At 44.6% G+C, this 19,564-nt stretch overlaps 1 protein-coding gene across 4 annotated transcripts in view; it reads left to right on the top strand.

Annotated features, from left to right (window-relative positions):
* LOC137357104 (uncharacterized) overlaps window positions 1–18,489 on the top strand; it is a 28,787-nt gene extending 10,298 nt beyond the window's left edge. For 2 of the 4 annotated variants that reach the window (XR_010971141.1, XR_010971140.1), the window contains exons 2-3: window positions 12,405–12,455; window positions 18,127–18,489. Coding sequence is in view for 1 of the 4 variants with exons in the window: in XM_068023141.1 (XP_067879242.1) it covers window positions 12,405–12,455; window positions 13,875–14,191 (368 nt within the window). In the remaining 3 variants the exon portion in view is untranslated. Of the gene's footprint in view, window positions 1–12,404; window positions 18,060–18,126 lie in introns of those variants that run through there. The other 2 variants (XM_068023141.1, XR_010971139.1) reach the window with 2 other exon arrangements.
* Window positions 18,490–19,564: the final 1,075 nt, after the last annotated feature.

Raw genomic sequence — 19,564 nt, 5'->3', positions numbered from 1 at the left:
TATGGAGGGCGAGGTTAAAAGAGGACAGGAGAGCAGTGCACTCAGAGGAGAGAAGTCATGGTCAATTGATTTGGAGGATGAAATCCCTGAGTATAAAAACAAATTACTCGGTAGAGAGTGACAGAGGAAAGGAGTGAGCTTATCTCAGTGAGAAACTTGGAGTGGAGTTTGATTGGGCAGTAGAGAACGAGGAGTTTAAAGGAGTGACAAGATGGATTGGACCTGGTAAAGTGCATAGACTAGACATGTATTCCCTTGAGTATAGAAGAAGGAGGTTAGTCAGGTCCACTGAAAACACAATATTCAGCTGCCATTCTTGCAAGCCATGTTTTGGTGCATTTTAGTTTTTCTATGATAGTGGTTCTATTTTCAGTACAAGAAAATAAACCTCAGAAGGGATAAACACCTGACACTGCTTGAGTTGGGAGTTCTTTGATCTCATCCTGGCTGTGAAAAGTCAGGAATAAAACAGAATTTTTAAAATTTACAAAGGCATTCTGACTTTTGGAAACAAGGACTACACAGTCGATCAGGCAGCGAAGTGCTGCAGGAATACATGACCTTTTGACCTCTAATAAAAAATGATTGAGTGTTGACTAACCCATGCCCTATTGTACTTTCAGTTTAACTTCTCTCCTTTGCCTGTATTTAGGGCTTTTTTGGAGCAGTGACAACTTTTCTCAGGCTGTCAGTTAGCTTTTGACAGTGCTCAAGGTTGGCACGAATGAAGGGTCTACCATGTTTACAAGCTGAAATCTTATCTTGGGCAGGAAGAGGTGGTAATGTGTAAGATTACCACTCCAGAGGACAGTATTTTTCCCAGGAAAGCAGAAAGAACTCCAAGATGCATAAGATTAATTTATCAGCTCAGCTATCTCATACGTGGGAACAGCATGCTAAGGAACTATTACATACTTTTCAGTCACTGTTTACAGACTAATCTGATCATGCACAACAATGTAATCATTCCAGTTCTGGTGTCATTGCACTTACTCAGTCCTAGGTCACATTAGGCAGGGATATCTAAGCTTACAGAGTAATGGGCTGGATCCATGTGTCAGAGCTAGTGAGTATACTGCATATTAATAAATCAGCTTTGACTCAAACAAAATCAGGCTTCACTATGTCCAATTCACATTTTATTGAGTATTTTTTGAAGTTCTTGGATCTTGTCAACTCTTCTATCTGGGTTGAACCCTATGGTTAATCTCTCTCTCTCTCTTTCCACTTCTTCATCTTCTCCCTGGTTGATCTCTCTATTTCTTTTGATCACTGACAGACTTTTCTCTCTTCTACACTGCTGCTGGCTCACTTTTGCCCAGAGATCTTCGAAAACAGTAATAACAGCAGCCCAGACGACCCAAAAGTTTTTTTTTGCTTATTTTCTTTTCTTTGTGCATTGTTTATTTGCAGGGTGCTCTGTGTCAATACAGCTTTTGAAAGTTAAAAGTGACAAATTTCCCATGCTGAGCATAGTCTGTAACTGAAAAGCAAGCACAAAGTGTGCACACAGGAATGCCACTCCTCTTGGCTCCATTCTCTGTAGCCTATTTCCATTCACTTCTCTATATCACAAACTCTGATACTAACTGCTCTTGGCATTCCAATTTAGGGTTTATCCACCAATGAGGCAACAGCACTAAGAATTTATGAACCTCCAGGCCCACAAAATTCAAAAAAGGACAAACCAGCAAATAAGGACTATAAATACAAATATAACTGAGTTGCTTGTCCTTCCAGGAATGCATTATCAAGGCTCAGAGGCTACACTATTAAGACCCAAATTTACAGGAACTGATGTGCACCATATGCCTCACATGGAGGAGATTCTTAAGAATCTAGGGGTGCTAATTATCTTATAATTCTTATAATGGTCAACCTGATCATTGGCAGAAATCATGAATACAGAAGCCCAATTGCACTTCAGGATAAAAAATACCTCAACATTCCAAGCACTGCTGCAATTTCTTCCTGGCTAAAGCTGAAGACTATATCCTAACATATTACATGCAACATTGTTCTGGTTGAACAAGCCATATGGTTAAGCTCAGTATATCTCCACTACCCACTCTGTAGCAGTACTCAGTTCAATTTTAGTTCACCAATTGTAGGCACGGAACAAATATCTTGCCCACAGACGTAGATGCCACAGATGGCAGATGGAAGTTGAAGAAGGCAAGGTTACAGCAAAAGCTAAAAAAAAGCACCAGTATAGCTGAGATGTTGTATTTCAGTCATAATGTGGATCAGAATTTTTTTTACTTGAAATAACAACAGAAAATGCTGGAAATACTCAGCAACATCTGAAACTACCTGAAACATTGGGCTGAATTTTCCCATTCCCGTGGAGATGGGTTTGGAGGTGGGACCTGAAGCAAATTAGAGAATATTGCCTTGGGGCAGCTCCCTGGTGCGATCCCATCTCCAAGCAATCTTGCCAGAGGTGGGGTCTGACCGGCACCAGCTACCAGCCTGGCAGCAACGGGTAGCTAATTATGCTCAATTATGTCCCCACTTGGGGTCAAATTGTGGCACCGCCGGGATCTTCCCAAGGGTGGATGGGCCATTCGCTGAGGCTGAAGCTTGTCTGGAGGTGGCCTCCCAATATCAGGCCAAGGGGCCAGCGAGTCCTCCTTTAAAAACCCTCCCCCCATGAGTTCCAGATTCCAGAGGGCCCCCCTCCACACTGATGGCTTGGCAACTATGGCCACACTTACCTTTTACACTTTTAGAATTCTTCAGAGGACGCCTCCATCTTGAGGCGCCCTCAAGCTCGCTGCTTGCCTCAACAACGCCCACGTCTCCCAGTGGGGCTTTGCTGCAGGTCCCCTGCTTGAACCTGCAGCCTTAGAACCCTCCCCACCATCCTTAGTTGGATGGGGCTCCCGGAGGTGGCTTCTTAATTGGCTGTCTCTGGGAAGACTGTGATCCAATGTCCCATCGCAGCTGCTTCCAAGTTTCCACCCAATGTCAGGGTCCCAACGGTCTCAGCAAAATCCAGCCCGTTAACTCTGTTTCCCTCTCTACAGATGCTGCTTGGCCTGCTGAATAATTTCCAGCATATTCTGCTTTTTATTTCAGATTTCCAGCATCTGCAGTATTTTTCTTTTGTATTAATCTTTTTAAGTGATTGTGCACACCATCACACAAAGGACCCATGTTGACACATTCCTTGAAGTGGCTGACCATTATTGGAAATGTAGCTGGGAATTACTTTGGAATGGCTCACGCTCTGCTGCCAAAACTTTGCTGGAAGTGCAGAAAACATTTCTTCTCCAACCTTTCCAGCAAAGACATGATGGTGAAGCAGGAACAGCTAAGAAGATGTTTATTCCCAGCCATAATGTCATCTGTGGCACAGGATTAGCACTTACTTTTGTGTTAGAAGGTTCTGTGTTCAAGTTCCATTTGAAGGACATAATCCAGGCAGATATTATAGTGCAGTACTGAGGTAGTGCTGCATTGCTAGAGGTTTTCACTTTCAGATAGATGTTAAACTGAGGCCCTGTCTGCACTGTCGGGTGGGTGTAAATGAACTCTTGATGCTATTCAAAGAACAGAGGAGTTGTCCTTAATAAACCAACAGCACCATATATTTCGCTGTTTTTGGGAGATTAAAAAACAAGTGACGACACTTCAACATAATTTATTGGCTGTCTTGAGAAAGTGAAGGATGCTATGTAAATGTAAGTTCTTTTATAGGTGTGCCATGAATAATCTGACCTGAAAGCCGAAGCCAAGTCAATTGTGAAATCATGTTTACAAAGTTGAAAGAGACTTAACAGGGCTGATTTTGCAAATACATGTTCTGGGCACAGATCCTTCCTTACCTTAAGCCTGTTATTTCTTAATATGTACCCAAGGCAAGGGAGGATCTGTGTCAAAAGCATGTCTTTATAAAATTGCATCTTGTATGTAGACTTAGTGTTAGCTGAACACTCTTCTGCGCACTCCACCAAGTAAGAATTCACATGCAAAGATAGTCAAATCCTAACTCACCAACGGGGAGACACATTGGCTACCCTCACCTGATTTTGACTACCTGTAGAGACAGTTTGTTATGGTGTGGTTACTATTGCACGCAAACTACTACTTGGAGCCACAGATGAAAGCTGGATGCCAGTGAGGACCATCAAAAGGTGAACCACTCTGAAGAGTATGACAAATTCAGAGATATCACCCCTCCCAGATGCACCCCATAAACCTTCGGTAACAGTTAAAGCAATGGCCTTCTGTTGAAGACATGTGGAGAGCATGACCTCCTCATTACCAGCACTGCATTCTGTCTGCCAAACCAAAACATGACATCCTGGATGCAACCTCACTCTAAGCACGGGCATCTAATTGATTACATTATAGTCAGAAGGAAGGACAGGCAGGATGTCAGAGTGACCAAAGCCATGTTGGAGCAGATTGTTGGAGTGACCACAGACTCATTGTCTCAAAGCTCAAAATCCATATTCAGCCCAAGCGATGCCCCCAGGGGAAAATATCAATGAGACTGAACATCTCAAAACTCAAAATGGATACTGTGAGGCATAATTTCTAAGAAGATTTGGATTGCCAGCTAGATGGTCTTAAATTTGTCTCGCACTGCATGGAGACCTGGTGCACTCTACTGCCCCAGAATATCTGGGACCCACCACCTGTAAGCGCCAGGACTGGTTTGATGAAAACAATGAGGAGATTGTAACTCTGCTGGATGAGAAACACCATCTCCTTAGATCCTACCAAAATGACTGTTCATCTGCGTAAAATCATCCAGTCAAAGCTTAGAGAGAGAGAGATGCAGGATCGCTGACTAAGCAAAAAGGCAGAAGAACTACAATCATACACACTCAGAAACAATACTAATCACTTCTATGATGCTTAGAAGACAATCTATCATCCGCAGGCTTCTGGAAATTCTCTTCTCGGTGCTGATGGAACCACACTGATTCCAGACAAGACCAAAATCCTGGAGAGACGGACAGAATATTTTAACAATGTTCTGAATCGGGTCTCAACAATCAATAATGAGGCAATTGCCTGCTTGCCCCAAATTGCAGTCAACATACCACTTTCTGACACCCCCAACAAAGCCAAGACCATGAAAGCAATCAGTCTCCTGTTGAGCGGCAAGGCACCAGGGTCAGATGCAATACCAGGTGAAATATGTAAGATGGGAAGCACAATACTCACCAACAAACTCACCAAACTATTCCAGGTAATGTGGAACCAGGAACTCATTCCTCAGGAATTCAAGGATGCATTAATTGTTTACCTTTACAAAAGGAAGAGAAATTGTCGAGCTTGCGACAACCACCAACAAATCTCCCTACTGTGTATTGCTGGGAAAGTACTTGCAAGAGTCCTGCTAAACCGCTTGACACTGCATCTCAAACAGGACCTTCTACCAGACAGTCAATGTGGCATGAGAAAAGATCGTGGTACAGTTGACATGGTGTTTGCTGCATGTCAGCTCCAAGAGAAATGCCAAGAGCAGAACTGCAACTTATACTCAACATTTGTTGATTTCACTATAATCTTCAACACAGTTAGTTATGAGCACTAAGGAAGATGGCTGTGCAGAAAAATTCATTATGGTACAACAATTGCACGATGGCATGTTTGCTCGTGTCCTGGACAGTGGAGAGTCTTCTGATTACTTCCCAGTAACAAATGGAGTGAGAAAGAGCTGTGTGTTGGCTCTTACCCTGTTCAGCATGATGTTCTCTGCCATGCTTTCTGAAACATTCTGTGTTAGCGAAAGTGGTATCTACATTAGATATCACACAGATGACAAAGTCTTCAATTTGAGGAGACTATGAGCCAAAACCAAAGTGCATGAAGCTGTGGTTAGTGACTTTCTTTTCACTGATGTCTGTACCCTAAATGCCTGTTCAGAACAAGAAGTGCAACATAGCATGGATCGCTTCTCATTAGCATGTGATAACGTCAGTCTCGCCATCAGCACCAAAAAGACTGAAGTCATGCACCGACCTGCCCCACAAAAGTAGTTTGTGAAGCCAGCTATTACCATCAATGGTCAAAGGCTTGCAGCAATCGACAAGTCTACCTGTCTTGGCAACAGCCTCTCCACAGCAGTTCACATTGATGATGTAGCCTCAACACCAGAATAGCTAAGACCAGTAATAAAACCAGAAAGTGCTGGAAATACTCAGCATATCTGTCAGCAACTGTGGAGAGAGAAGCAGAATTAACTTTTCAGGTCTGCATCACAGATGTTCTTTCTCCACAGAGGCTGCCAGACCTGCTGAGTATTTCCAGCACCTACTGTTTTTATTTCAGATTTCCAGCATCCGTAATATTTTGCTTTTATTTTAGCAAAGGCCAGCATTACCGTTGGCAAGCTATAGAAAGCTGTCTGGGAGTAAAGAGTAATTAGTCTTTCAACAAAAGTGAAAGTATACAGAGCAGTTGTCCTTCCCACTCTCTTGTTTGCTTGTGACATGTAGACAGTTTACTCCAGGCACACAAACAAGCTACATAACTTGCACATGACCTTACTGCAGAGACTACTCAAGATCAGATGGCAAGACAAGGTTCCTAATACTGAGATTCTCTCCCTCACCGACAAGACTAAGATCCACACTCTGCTGAAGAGAGCTCAGATAAGATGGGCAGGACATGTTGCCAGAATACCTGATGAGTGCTTGCCAAAAAAGCTCTTCTATGGCAAAGCTAATTGAAGGGAAAGATTTACATGGAGACCAGAAAAAGCACTTCAAGGACACCCTGAAGGTTTCATTGACGAGTTTCAACATCACCTCTGAGACATGGAAGATCACTCTATATCTGCATCAGTTGCATCAGCAAAGGTGCCACCTCCTGTGAACAGAACAGAGTCTCACTGGCCAATGAGAACTTTGAGCTTCACAAGTCCAGAGTCGCAAGCACCTCTTCCACACCAACAATGTATGTGTTTCCAACATGTCACACGTCTTTTCATGCTCAAATTGGACTGGTTAGTCATCTTCAAACACATTGTACCTGGAACTTAACTCAGTGAATTCCAGTTGATGTCATGGTCATCTTTGACTATGGACAAACACTACTACCAGTGTTAGCTAGACCAGATTATACCCAAGAGTTCATTGACTTCATAGACATATCTGACAGAGGCATTGGAACAACGCTGAATCAGGTGAACACTATTAGGAAGGAGCATTCAGTCCTCTATTTCAGTGCTGTCTAATAAAAATCGAAGTGGAGGGAAGACAGGGAAAAGAGTGTAAAAAAGATAAAAGATAAAGGGAGGGGAGGTGAAGTGGTAAAGGGTGAAAGGAGGTAAGTGGCAATAGGAAGCAGCACTTGGGCTTCTGCTGTACCTGATGGAGGTGCAGGTTTTAAAATTAATCTGGTTTTTTACATTTGTAACATCAGAACGAGCTGCGACACAATTTCCTGTCACAACAACAGTTGTATGTCATGTGATAGCTGCCCACATAAAAGGAGTACGCTGGCAAAAACAAATAGCTTTTGAGCACTGTGTAGTCTGAATTCTAAGGTATAAGAATTTAGTCGCTGAGAAAGCCTAATCACTTTGTTTTATTCTAAACAATGAAGGAATAGTGTCTCTCAAAAGTTTTGGCTGCAGTAAGGATTACCATTACAACTACATGATGGAGATCTCCTTTGGAATCACTCTGTACTTGTGCAATTTAGAGGCGGAACAGGATAATCATGATGATCATGTTGATGATGATAATGACGATGAGCAGGAAACTCTTTTGGCTTTAAGAGCAGGAAGATAGGAACAGAGGGGAAGAACACCAATTCAGAGGAACACAATGGGTTTATAGATGTCAATGAGTGCTCCCAGATCTTTGTGAGGTGCCTGCCTCTGGAAGCTCTGCTTTAGTAATAAGATTGTCAGAGCAGTGCATGGAGAGAACATCAGCCTCCACTAAACTGTATTTTTCAAAACTTCATTCATTGAATGTCAGCATCACTATAACCCCTATGTTCCATCCATCCCTCTTAGCATTCCTCTGTAGGCTACAGATCATCTGCTCCAGTGTGGACAATCTGACCCTGCTTGCTTCAAAGCTCCTGTGCAGTCAAAGGATAGAGCTTTCTCGAAAATAGCACCAAAATCAGCCATCAGTTCTAACCTTCCGAAGAAGGGTCACTGACCCGAAACGTTAACTCTGCTTCTCTTTCCACAGATGCTGCCAGACCTGCTGAGTGATTCCAGCATTTCTTGTTTTTGTATCAGTTCTAACCTTCCCTTTCTCCTGGCCTCTCACTATTCTGCATGTCGATCTGAGGGTTGTTAGACCCCATGCTAGATTGATGGGGTGCGAGCATTATTTCCCACCTTGTTTGAGCTACCTGTTCTGTGATAAAAACAGAAAATGCTAGAAATAGTCAGCTGATCAGGCAACATCTGTGGAAAGAGAAACAGAGTTAACATTTCAAGTCAGTGACCTTTTATCAGAACTTGGTCGACCTGAAATGCTGGGCTGAATGTTCGGGGCCCAATAAAGGGGGGGGACCCCGAAAATACCAGTGCTGGCTGGCGTGTCAGTTGCGGGACGCCGTACCCGGTGCTGGCAATATTCACCAGGGCGGGGAAGGGTGGGACAAGAATCCCACTCTCCTCCCAATTGAGACCAATTAAAGCATTTTAGAAACATTAAGAGCTTGTCAAGGTTGGATGGTGGAATTTTTAAAGGGGCGCATGGGTTGCACATGCCTTCTGTAACAGATCAGCTGAAGGGAGGTGGGTAAAGAGTGGGGAGTCATTCATGGCCACACAGGGAATTGTCCTGGTCCCAAGAGGGTCAGCGGGGCAAAGGAGGACTCGGCATTTGCAAAGGAGGTGCCGTTGGCACTGCGCAGGTGGCAGGGAGAGTGGGCTCTCAGTGCCTGGGCATTCAACAGAGTCAGTATCCCCTGGCATCACCGGGGCAGAGGAGCAGGGGGCAAGGCTGCCAATCACAATAGGGGTGGCCACCTGTCAACACGGAAGGCTGCAGCTGGCAATGGGGGACTGACTGTCAGAAATTGAGGCGATGAATGGCAACACCCTCCACAGGAAGGATGGAACCCCGAGCAGCAGGAGGGCATGGGAGAGGAAAGAGAGGCTGCCAGATAATGGAGGTCAATCCCTCAACACAGGATCTACCGCCGAAGACGGGGAGGCGGTGGCGTAATGGTATTGTCACTCAACTAGTAACCCAGAGACCCAGGGTATTGCTCTGGGGACATGGGTTCAAATCCCACCACAGCAGAAGGCGGAATTCAATTAACAAATCTGGAATTAAAAAGCTAGTCTAATGATGGCCATGAAACCATTGTCGATTGTTGTAAAAACCCATCTGATTCACTAATGTCCTTTGGGGAAGGAAATCTGCTGTCCTTACCTGGTCTGGCCTACATGTGACTCCAGACCCACAGCAATGCGGTTGACTGTTACATGCCCTCTGAAATGGCCTAGCAAGCCACTCAGTTGTATCTAACCGCAATAAATGCTGGCCTGGCCAGCGATGCCCACATCCCATGAACGAATAAAAAAAAATGACCGAGACTCAGTGCCACGGGAGACTGCAACTCTCCAGACGGATGGTCACAAAGATCCATGCCCTCGAGACCAAAGACCTTGCACCTTGAAGCACTGCTTACCATTCCCTGCAAAGTCACTGTGGCCTTGAACTACTTTGCCTCTGGCTCCTTCCCAGGATCAGTTGTGCACCTTGGTGGAACCTCTGAAATGGCAGCACACCCTTGCATCTCGTAGGTCACTCTTTTCCAGAACTGGACAGTACATTCATTCCATGGCAGACGCAGCCTTGCAGGGACAGAGGGCATTGAGCTTTGCCTCCATCACTGGATTCCCCTAGCTGCAGGGCATCATTGATTGCACCCATGTGACCATCAAGGTACCCAGTGACCAGCCACTCAGATCCATCAACAGGAGGGGCTTCCACTGCCTCAACGTCCACATGGAATGTGCTCTGTGACCACAAGAAGGGCTTCCTCCATTTGTGCTCTTGCTTTAATGGCAGCTGCCATGACTCCTTCATCCTCCGACACTCCAGGCTGCCTTGGATCTTCACTCCAACCCCCAAAGTGTTTGGATGGATCCTAGGGGACAAGGAATATCCCTTGAAGAGATGGCTACTCACCCCTCTCCCTGAACTACAGACAGACATTTAGAGGCAATACAACCAATGCCACCTGCTCAGTAGAACAGCCATTGAGTAGGCCATCGGGCTTCTGAAGATGCGCTTCCGGTGCCTGGACCGGTCAGTTGGTGCCCTGCAAGGATCTCTGTCATTGTAGTGGTGCTGTGCTCTCCATAACGTGGACCTCCAGACAGGTGTGGACCTTGAGGATGGTGAGGCCCTGGAGGAAGACAGCTCATCAGGGGAAGAGCAGGAGGAGAATGTGAGAGAGGAGGAGGAAAATGAGGTGGATAGAGATGATGCTGAACAAATGGTGGCCCGGCACGGCTCAGGGTGTGAAGGGCTCGTGAGGATGCCAAGAATGTCAGGGATCTCCTGAGCCCCTCTGACCCAGGTTGAGGGGCATGGCATGGAAAGGAGACTCAGATACCTGTGCTAACACATGCATGGAAGACGCAGCCTGGAACATCTAATCACTTACCGCCAATGAAGGAAGCACATCTTCCCAGAGGCTTTGCCCTCCATGATGGATCCCGTTTCTTCTTTCACCACCTTGTACCATTTTTCCTGTCAGGGTTCAGTGCTCCATATGACCTGGTGGTCTCCTGCTGCCACCCTCCGGGAGAGGACCTTTCTCCTCTCCCTCATGGCCTCCAACATTAGATCCAAGTTAGCATCGATGAAGCGAGGGGCAATCCTGCCCTGAGTGCCAGGCCTCCGGCTCCCCTGTGACATCTTGCTTCCCTCTGGTGCTGTGAAAGGCTTTGACACAATCAGCAGATTTCCCCTCAGAATAACGGCAGCCTAGGTGATGTCTACTGTGGGGAGTCTAAATCAGACCCCACTTCATCTGACCCACCTCCGTCCCTGCCCCACTGGCTCTAATTTGACAGGGAACCTATCTACATATAAATTAAGGGCCCACTCCTGTGAAAATCGTGAATTTATTCAGTTTCCCACCAGAGGAGAGTTCCTGACCCAAAAACAACTCCAACTCCTGTTTCCCGCCTCTGTGGCAAAAATGCAGCCCGCTAACTCTGTTTCTCCCTCCACAGATGCTGCCTTAGCTGCTGAGTGTCTCCAGCATGTTCTGTTTTCACTCCAGATTTATAGCACTCGCTTTTTTACCCCTTCTGTGAACTTGGCAAATAAGGCTGCCATCGTGCAACTGAGGGCCTGTATTGCATCAGACTGAGCATTCATGTGCGAACCCAAGAGCAGAAACAAGGCCTCAGCTATGGCCATCAATCTGCCAGCTGCTCCAAGGAGATCTACATGCTTTCATTACTGAACATCAACACCTTACAGAAGCGGGATGTTGATGCCGCCACATCTGTCACCATGTCGCTAAAACTGCGAGGTACACCTGCCAATGACTGCGACAGTCTAATAGAACATTCTACTTTTGAATGAAGATCTATGGAGACCTGTGTGCTTTGCCTGTACAGCTGCTAAACAATCCTCACTTATCTTCAAATAATGGGTCTCCTCTTCTTCCCCCCTCCAGTTTTTCTTCTTCCTGCTCTCCATTTCTCTGTGATGATTCTCTTCACTCCTCCATTCATACTCATTATTTATAACCTCCTGAGTGGACATAACTGAGCTTCTGCATGCCAAGCCTTGAGACTGTGACAAGGTACCTAATGAAATGCTTCTTTCAGGTTCCATGGAGGGTCTAGCCTCTAATTGCTCTGCATTCCTTCAAAACATGAAAAGAGACAAACATAAAGGTACATTAAAAGGTGAACATATACTTCTGGATTTTATCATCATGCTCAATCACACAAGAAGTTCCTGAAAGTTTATATTTTCAGGCACATTACCCAGGACTGGTTGGAAAGAGAAAATGAACCCTCTGTGGAGGCATCCCCACCCTCATCAGTTGCCACTTCTCTCAAGTTGCATTGATGGAGCTCTATTACCTTAACCTCAAATGCGCTCTGTACTGTAGCAGGAATTTCACCTGCAGTAGCTCTGGCCTGCTTGTTGTTAAATGTCAACATCTCTTGCAGAGACATATAAGATTTCCATAAATAGTGGGTGTTATATATTATATTATTCGTAAAGAGCTAGGAACTAATTAGCTGGGAACTAATTGTCATGTGTAAGTGTGTTACAGGGGGCCACATTTCACTGCTGCACTGCAGTCATGTGATGTGTAACACTACACTGCTGTAGAGCAGTCTTTACCGGGCAGCATGAAGGCTAAATGAAATAAACAAAGAGGTCCAGTGTTTCCAAGCCTAAAGTGTGATTATTATTCATTTATAGGAACCAGAAGAGAACCAGGAGACATAATATGGTGGCAGCAAGTGTCTATGAGTAAGCCTAAACATTTTTTAATGAATTTATTGCTGAATCAGATTGCAAAACATCGACCCAAATTAGTGCCAGGAAGAGAGAGAGAAAAGGCTGAGTGAATCGCGTGAAAACAAAAATGACAGCCGGCACAGCTATGAATGCACAGCTACAGTCCATAATGAATTGGGAAGCTGATGATGTCATTGAGGCATTTGAGAAGTTTAAACAAAAGTGCAGATTGACATTCAGTAGTTTTCTAAAAGGCACGAATGAAGAGGAGAAGGTAAGCTATTACCCTCTGTGGGCCGGAGATAAAGGATTACATTTGTTTAATAGCTAGGAGCTAAGTGAAGAGGACAGCAGAAATTAAGCACCCATCTGCAGCCAAAATTAAATCTTCAGATCTAATGATATGAATTTCAAGGCCTTAGACAGGAATTACGTGAGCCGATTGACAATTTTGTGATGAGATTGAAAAATGCAGCCAGAAAATGTAAATTTAAATACACAGATGAAAGGCTGATAGATCAGCTAATTTGGGGTTCTGCACACCCTGAAGTACAAAAAGCTTTTGGTGGAGCTCTATTATCCTAACCTCAAAAGAGGTGTCTACTGTAGCAGGAACTCATCCTGCAGTAGTTCTGACCTCCTTGTTGTTAAATGTCAACATGTCTTGCAGAGACATATAAGATTTCCATGAATAGTGGGATATTGCAGGCTGTAGACACTGCCAGAGCACATGAAGCCACGAGCAGATAGATAAAGACACTGACTACCGAAATGACTAGCCTTCATTTAAGCCAAGAGATAGGCAGCAGGGTTGATGCAGTGAAACTGAAACAAAAGAATGTACACCAGACAGAGAGAAAGATGTGCAGCAGCTGTGAACGACCACATGAATTCACAGGCAGAAGGAAATGTCCCACATATGGATCAATCTGCAGAACTTGTGGAAAGGCCAATGTGGAAAGATGTGCAGAACAATGAAAGAAGATGGTAGACGAGTCACCAGAGATAGAGCAACAGGGAGAATGAGTAGGAAAAGAAATATCCATACCCTGGAAGATGACAGTGAGTTTGAGAACTGGAGAGACCAAGGAACCAAACAACTGCATGAAATGTCTGCATGCGACAGTTCCCAGAGCAAAGAAATTCAGACAACCATTCAGATCAGGGAGGTGAAATATAGCCCTGAATGATAAATCTGAAGGTGAAGATTGATACCAGAGCATAGAGTAACATCATCCCTCTCAGACTATACCAGAAGATCTTTCCTGAAAGTTTGGAAAAAATGGTTATCCAAGGAAAGGTGCTCTGAAACCGAACAATGTCATGCTAATGGCATACGGGGGGACTGAGATTCGACAGCTAGGTACAGCCCAAATCAGAGGGACACACAAAGGAAAAGATGTTAAATTATGTTCTATGTTTCTGAAACAGATGGTCCTGCTATCCCGGGTTCGAGCAGTTGCAAAGAGCTGCAGATTATCTTAGTAAACCATGAGGTGAAGGAGGTGACACTGAAGGTTGAAGATAGTACACCCATTGAAGAGCACCCTCCAATCAAAAGCAAAGAAGATCTGGTACAAATGTACCCAGGGTGTTTTAATGAGACAGTTGGATGCTTTGAAGATTTTGAATATCACATCACTGTTGACCCAGTGATGAAACCAGTGATTCATCCCCCATGTAAAGTACCAATAGAACTAAAAGAAAAGCTTGAAAGAGAGCTCCATGAGATGGAAGAAAGAAGGTGATCGCTAAAGTCACTGAGCCTACAGATTGAGTAAATTCCATCGTGGTGAGAGAGAAACCAAATGGACGGCTAAGAATTTCCCTGGATCCTGAAGATCTTAATCAAGCAATAAATCACTACTCTATTCCAACACTGGAAGAGATCACACCAGAATAGGCAGGAGCAAAAGTTTTCAGTAAGCTTGATGCCAGAAATGGCTATTGGAATGTAAAGCTTGATGAGGAATCTTCGTGTTGACAACATTCAACACATCCTTTGAGTACAAATTCCTGCGTCTACCTTTTGACCTTAAAGTGAGCCAGGATGTGTTCCAACAGAAAGTAGATGAGACATGCCAAGGATGTAAAGGAGCAGTCGGTATAGCTGGTGATACCCAGATGCATGGTGTAGATGGAAAAGATTATGACTACTATCTACATGAAGCTTTGGAGAGAACTGGGAAAGCTGGGATCAAGCTAAACACAGACAAATACATTGTGAAAGTGATAGAATGCTAGTTCTTCAGAATGGTGTACACACCTGACAGAGTCAAGCTGAGTCCTGAAGGAATCTCAACCATCTCTGGGATGGAAGCCCCAAGAGAGAAGCGAGACCGAGAAGTTCCCTTGGCTTGATGCAATACATGAGCTCCTTCATACTGCACATATCGGAATGCACAGCAAACCCGCGAGAGCTGATGAAAGAAGATGTAGAGTACTAGTGGTCAGAGTCGTATGACAGGAGTTTCAACAAACTCAAAAAGGTAGTGTGCAAGAAGACAAGTCTGTCATACTAGGACAGAAAGAAATCTGTCACTCTGCAAGTAGATGCTTCTCCAAAAGGACTGGGAGCAACCCTGGTACAAGAGGGAAAGCCAATAGCATTCACATCCAAAGCTCTAACCTCAGCTGAGACCAGATATGTGAACATAGAAAGAGAGCTTTTGGCAGTCATGTATGGATGTGATAAGTTCCATACATATATCTATGGGAGAAAGTTCATAGTGGAAAGTGATCATCGTCCACTGGAGCAGATCTACAAGAAAACTCTATGTAAAACATAAGTAGACGGTAGAGGTTACTCTTGAGGCTTCAGAGTTACAACTTCACTCTGAAATACAGGCCATGAAGAGAAATGATGCTGGTAGATACTCTATCTCAGGGAGAAACACAAGATAGAAGATCTAGGTATAAAGAATCATCACCTAGTGAACGTAACACCACCAAAACTGAGTCAAATTAGAGATGAGACCAGCAAAGATGAGGAGTTACAGCTGCTCTGTCTGCAAATGACCCAGGGATGGTCTGATAAGATTCAGCAAACGCAGCCAGCAATATGACAGTACTGGTCTATCAGAGATGACATCTCACTAGAAGATGGTGTTCTGCTAGCCGGATCCAGAATAATCATAGCCAAAACAAGGCACGAAGAACTTCTCCAGAAGATACATGAAGATTACATGGGAATAGAGAAGTGTAAGCTCAGAGCCAGATCAGCTGTGCACTGGACAGGCTTATACATAAACATTGAAAATATGGTGTCTGCATGCAATGTATGCCAGCAGTACAAAAACACACAGCAGAAAGAGATGATAGCTACTGAAATACCACCCAGACCATAGCATACTGTATAAGAACAAAGAACAGCACAGGAACAGGCCATTAGGCCCTCCAAGCCTGCACCAATCTTGATGCCTGCCTAAACTAAAACCTTCTGCACTTCCGGGGCCCATATCCCTCTATTCCCATCCTATTCATGTATTTGTCAAGATGCCTCTTAAACGTCGCTATCGTACCTGCTTCCACCACCTCCCCCGGCAGCAAGTTCCAGGCACTCACCACCCTCTGTGTAAAGAGTTTGCCTCGCACATCCCCTCTAAACTTTGCCCCTCTCACCTGAAACCTATGTCCCCTAGTAACTGACTCTTCCACGCTGGGAAAAAGCTTTTGACTATCCACTTTGTCCATGCCACTCATAACTTTGTAAACCTCTATCATGTCGCCCTTCCACCTCCGTCGTTCCAGTGAAAACAATCCGAGTTTATCCAACCTCTCCTCATAGCTAATGCCCTCCAGACCAGGCAACATCCTGGTAAACCTCTTCTGTACCCTCTCCAAAGCCTCCACGTCCTTCTGGTAGTGTGGCGACCAGAATTTCACGCAATATTCTAAGTGTGGCCTAACTAAAGTTCAGTACAGCTGCAGCATGACTTGCCAATTTTTATACTCTATGCCCCGACCAATGAAGGCAAGCATGCCTTATGCCTTCTTGACTGCCTTATCCACTTGTGTTGCCACTTTCAGTGACCTGTGGACCTGTACGCCCAGATCTCTCTGCCTGTCAATACTCCTAAGGGTTCTGCCATTTACTGTATACTTCCCACCTGCATTAGACCTTCCAAAATGCATTACCTCACATTTGTCCGGATTAAACTCCATCTGCCATTTCTCCGCCCAAGTCTCCAACCGATCTATATCCTGCTGTATCCTCTGACAATCCTCATCACTATCCACAACTCCACCAAACTTTGTGTCGTCCGCAAACTTACTAATCAGACCAGCTACATTTTCCTCCAAATCATTTATATATACTACAAAGAGCAAAGGTCCCAGCACTGATCCCTGCGGAACACCACTAGTCATATCCCTCCATTCAGAAAAGCACCCTTCCACTGCTACCCTCTGTCTTCTATGACCGAGCCAGTTCTGTATCCATCTTGCCAGCTTACCTCTGATCCCATGTGACTTCACCTTTTGTACCAGCTGATTTATTCACATGCAATCAAGAATGGTATCTCATCGTCGCAGAATACTACTCAAAGTTCCCTTTTATCCAGAAGATGAAAGATTTGAGAGCCACAACAATCCTCTCAGCAGTACGAGATCTGTTCACTGATCAAGGGATTCCTGAAGATTAATATGTGACAATAGCACCCAATTCACATCCAAAGAATTTAAGGAATTTTCTGAACGGTTTCGGTTCAACACTATCACCTCATCACCACACTACACACAGGGATACGAATTTATAGAACAGGACTTCCAGACGGTCAAAAGAACCCTTGTGAAATACGGAGAGATGAAGGAAGATCCAAACCTTGCCTTTTTGTTACTCTGATCCACATCTCTTAAGGCTAACATGAAATCACCAGCCGAGCTGTTGAATGAAAGAAAGTATAAGACAACTCTGCCAAACAAAATGCATCCTCCAAATGACCAGGAAGACGTGAGACAACAACTCACTGAAGCACAGGTAGAAGGAGATCAACACTCAACAAGCAGGCTAAATCCCTACCCAAGCTGTTGAAAGGGCAAACTGTACATGTACAGGATCCAATCATGAAAATCTGGAGCCCAGCAAAAGTTATTGGTGAAGCTGCGACTCTAAGGTCATACATCATTGAGACCAAAACTAGTAAGCCAATGAGAAGGAACAGAGTCCATATTCGACCAACACCTGAGCTGGAAAAATAGAAATGATCATCAACAACACAGGAAACATCATTACCTAGCGAGCCAACATTAACAATGTCACCAGCAAGTGACACAACATTAGCAACAGTAAGCAAGACTCTTACAATGCCAGGAGCAACACACACATCGCCTGTGCAGTGTGCCAACTCACCACTGAGAGCGCCGAATGCCAAATCTACAAGATGGAGGCACAACATCTTACCACCTATTCTGAATAATATTTTTAGAAAAGAAAACAAGCTGTACAAAAAGACTGTAAAAGCGGTTTAGTTTATTTCTAAACATTACTGATTGGAGCAGTTATATTGATATGGAGGCATTGTGTTTTTTAAAGAAAGAGGATGTTCACTGCTGTATTGCAGTCATTTGATGTGTAACACTATACCGCTCTAGAGCAGTCCTTACCAGGCAGCATGGAAGCTGAATAAATAAAAAAGAGCTTCATCCTTTCCAAGTCTAAAGTGTGATTATTTCTAAATTATAGGAACCAGAAGACAACCAGGAGACATAACAGGGGTTTTCACGTCTTTGAAGAATGAAAAGCTCCGAGGGGTGCTAAAAAATAACAGTTAATCTATTTCTACGTCCATCTGTAACCTTGTCAGCATTACTGACTAGAATTTATCTGGGCTATGGGGATCTTGACCTCTGGCCAAGATGCCGGCGAGAGCCCCGTGTCATCCCTTCTGTGGGAGGCCCCCCGAATCGTGTCAATTAAGCACTTAACTGGACAGCAGTAGGCCTTCGACAGAATCAAGGACCCCAAGGCTGGCAGCTCTTTAACTGAGCAGCGCCAGGGCTGCTGCCAGTGGAGTACCCACCCGAGGTCTAGGAGCGGTGTTGGACCCCGGCCACATGTACATAAGGACGGGAGGGGTCTTGCGGGGTGGGGGTTGCAGGGAGAGGGGTGTAGGGGGGTTGTCAGCAAGAGCAGAGGGGTGGGCTCTCAGCGCCCTGGCACCCGCCCCCACCACCATTCCCGATACTGGGTTCCTCATTAAGGCACTAAGTGCCTTTTAATGAGGGGCCCATCCCCTAAACCGGCAAGCAACCCACATGGTTTTTCTTGCTGTGCTCCCTGTGTGGCGATAGGCCCACCTGCCACTGGGATAATTGCGGCAGCGGTGGAATGAGGTCCTAAATTGGGTATTAATTACCACTTAAGCGACTCAATTTGCAGCAGGGCAGGAAGGCCATTCACAGGCCTTCCCACCCCGGACTTAATTTGGGCGGAGGCGGGAAGGTGGTGAGGTCACCCCACCCCCTCCCCCCCCCCCCCCCCGCCGTCACCATCCCATCTGATTACATGCTTGCCCTGCCACAAAATCCGCCGCGAGCAAGAGCATAAACTATGTAACTTTGCTGTCTGTTGAGAGTCTGAATTTCAAATGCATGTCATGCTTTGAAGGTCTGGACAGTTTTCTTTAAAAATGTATCTGATCTAAAAAAAAATGTTTGTTATATTTTTTGGGGCATTGTTTCAACCTAAATAAAAAAAAACTAGTACATCTTGTGCAGAAAATTATCTTGATTATTGAAGTCTTATATTATGAAGTGCCTTCCCAGACTGAAGTAACATAAGTTGTTACAATATTGAGGGTATGTAGCCTTCAATGTCAGCTAGTACTGTTACCTTCAGTTGGGAAGAAAGCTATGATAACTATTCTTTTAGAAGCTACTTTGTAATTTGCTTCAGTTACAGAATGTCCTATCACATTGCCATGTTTTGAAAGTCCAGTCCAATAAATTAGGACTTTCTGAGGGTCTTCCCAGACACAGTTGTTTGTGATAGTTGATCAACTACATGCTTCTTGACCACTTAATTGAGTGTGTAGTATCCATGTTTGTGCGTGCTGCTAAATACTAGAATGGGAACTTACATGGTCTCTTTTTTATTCTTTCATGGGATGTGGGCATTGCTG

This window comes from Heterodontus francisci, chromosome 3 (assembly GCF_036365525.1).
Source record: "Heterodontus francisci isolate sHetFra1 chromosome 3, sHetFra1.hap1, whole genome shotgun sequence".
Classification (NCBI taxonomy): domain Eukaryota; kingdom Metazoa; phylum Chordata; class Chondrichthyes; order Heterodontiformes; family Heterodontidae; genus Heterodontus; species Heterodontus francisci.
The sequence above is the reverse complement of the archived record's forward strand: the minus strand, read 5'-3'. Positions and strand labels throughout refer to the sequence as shown.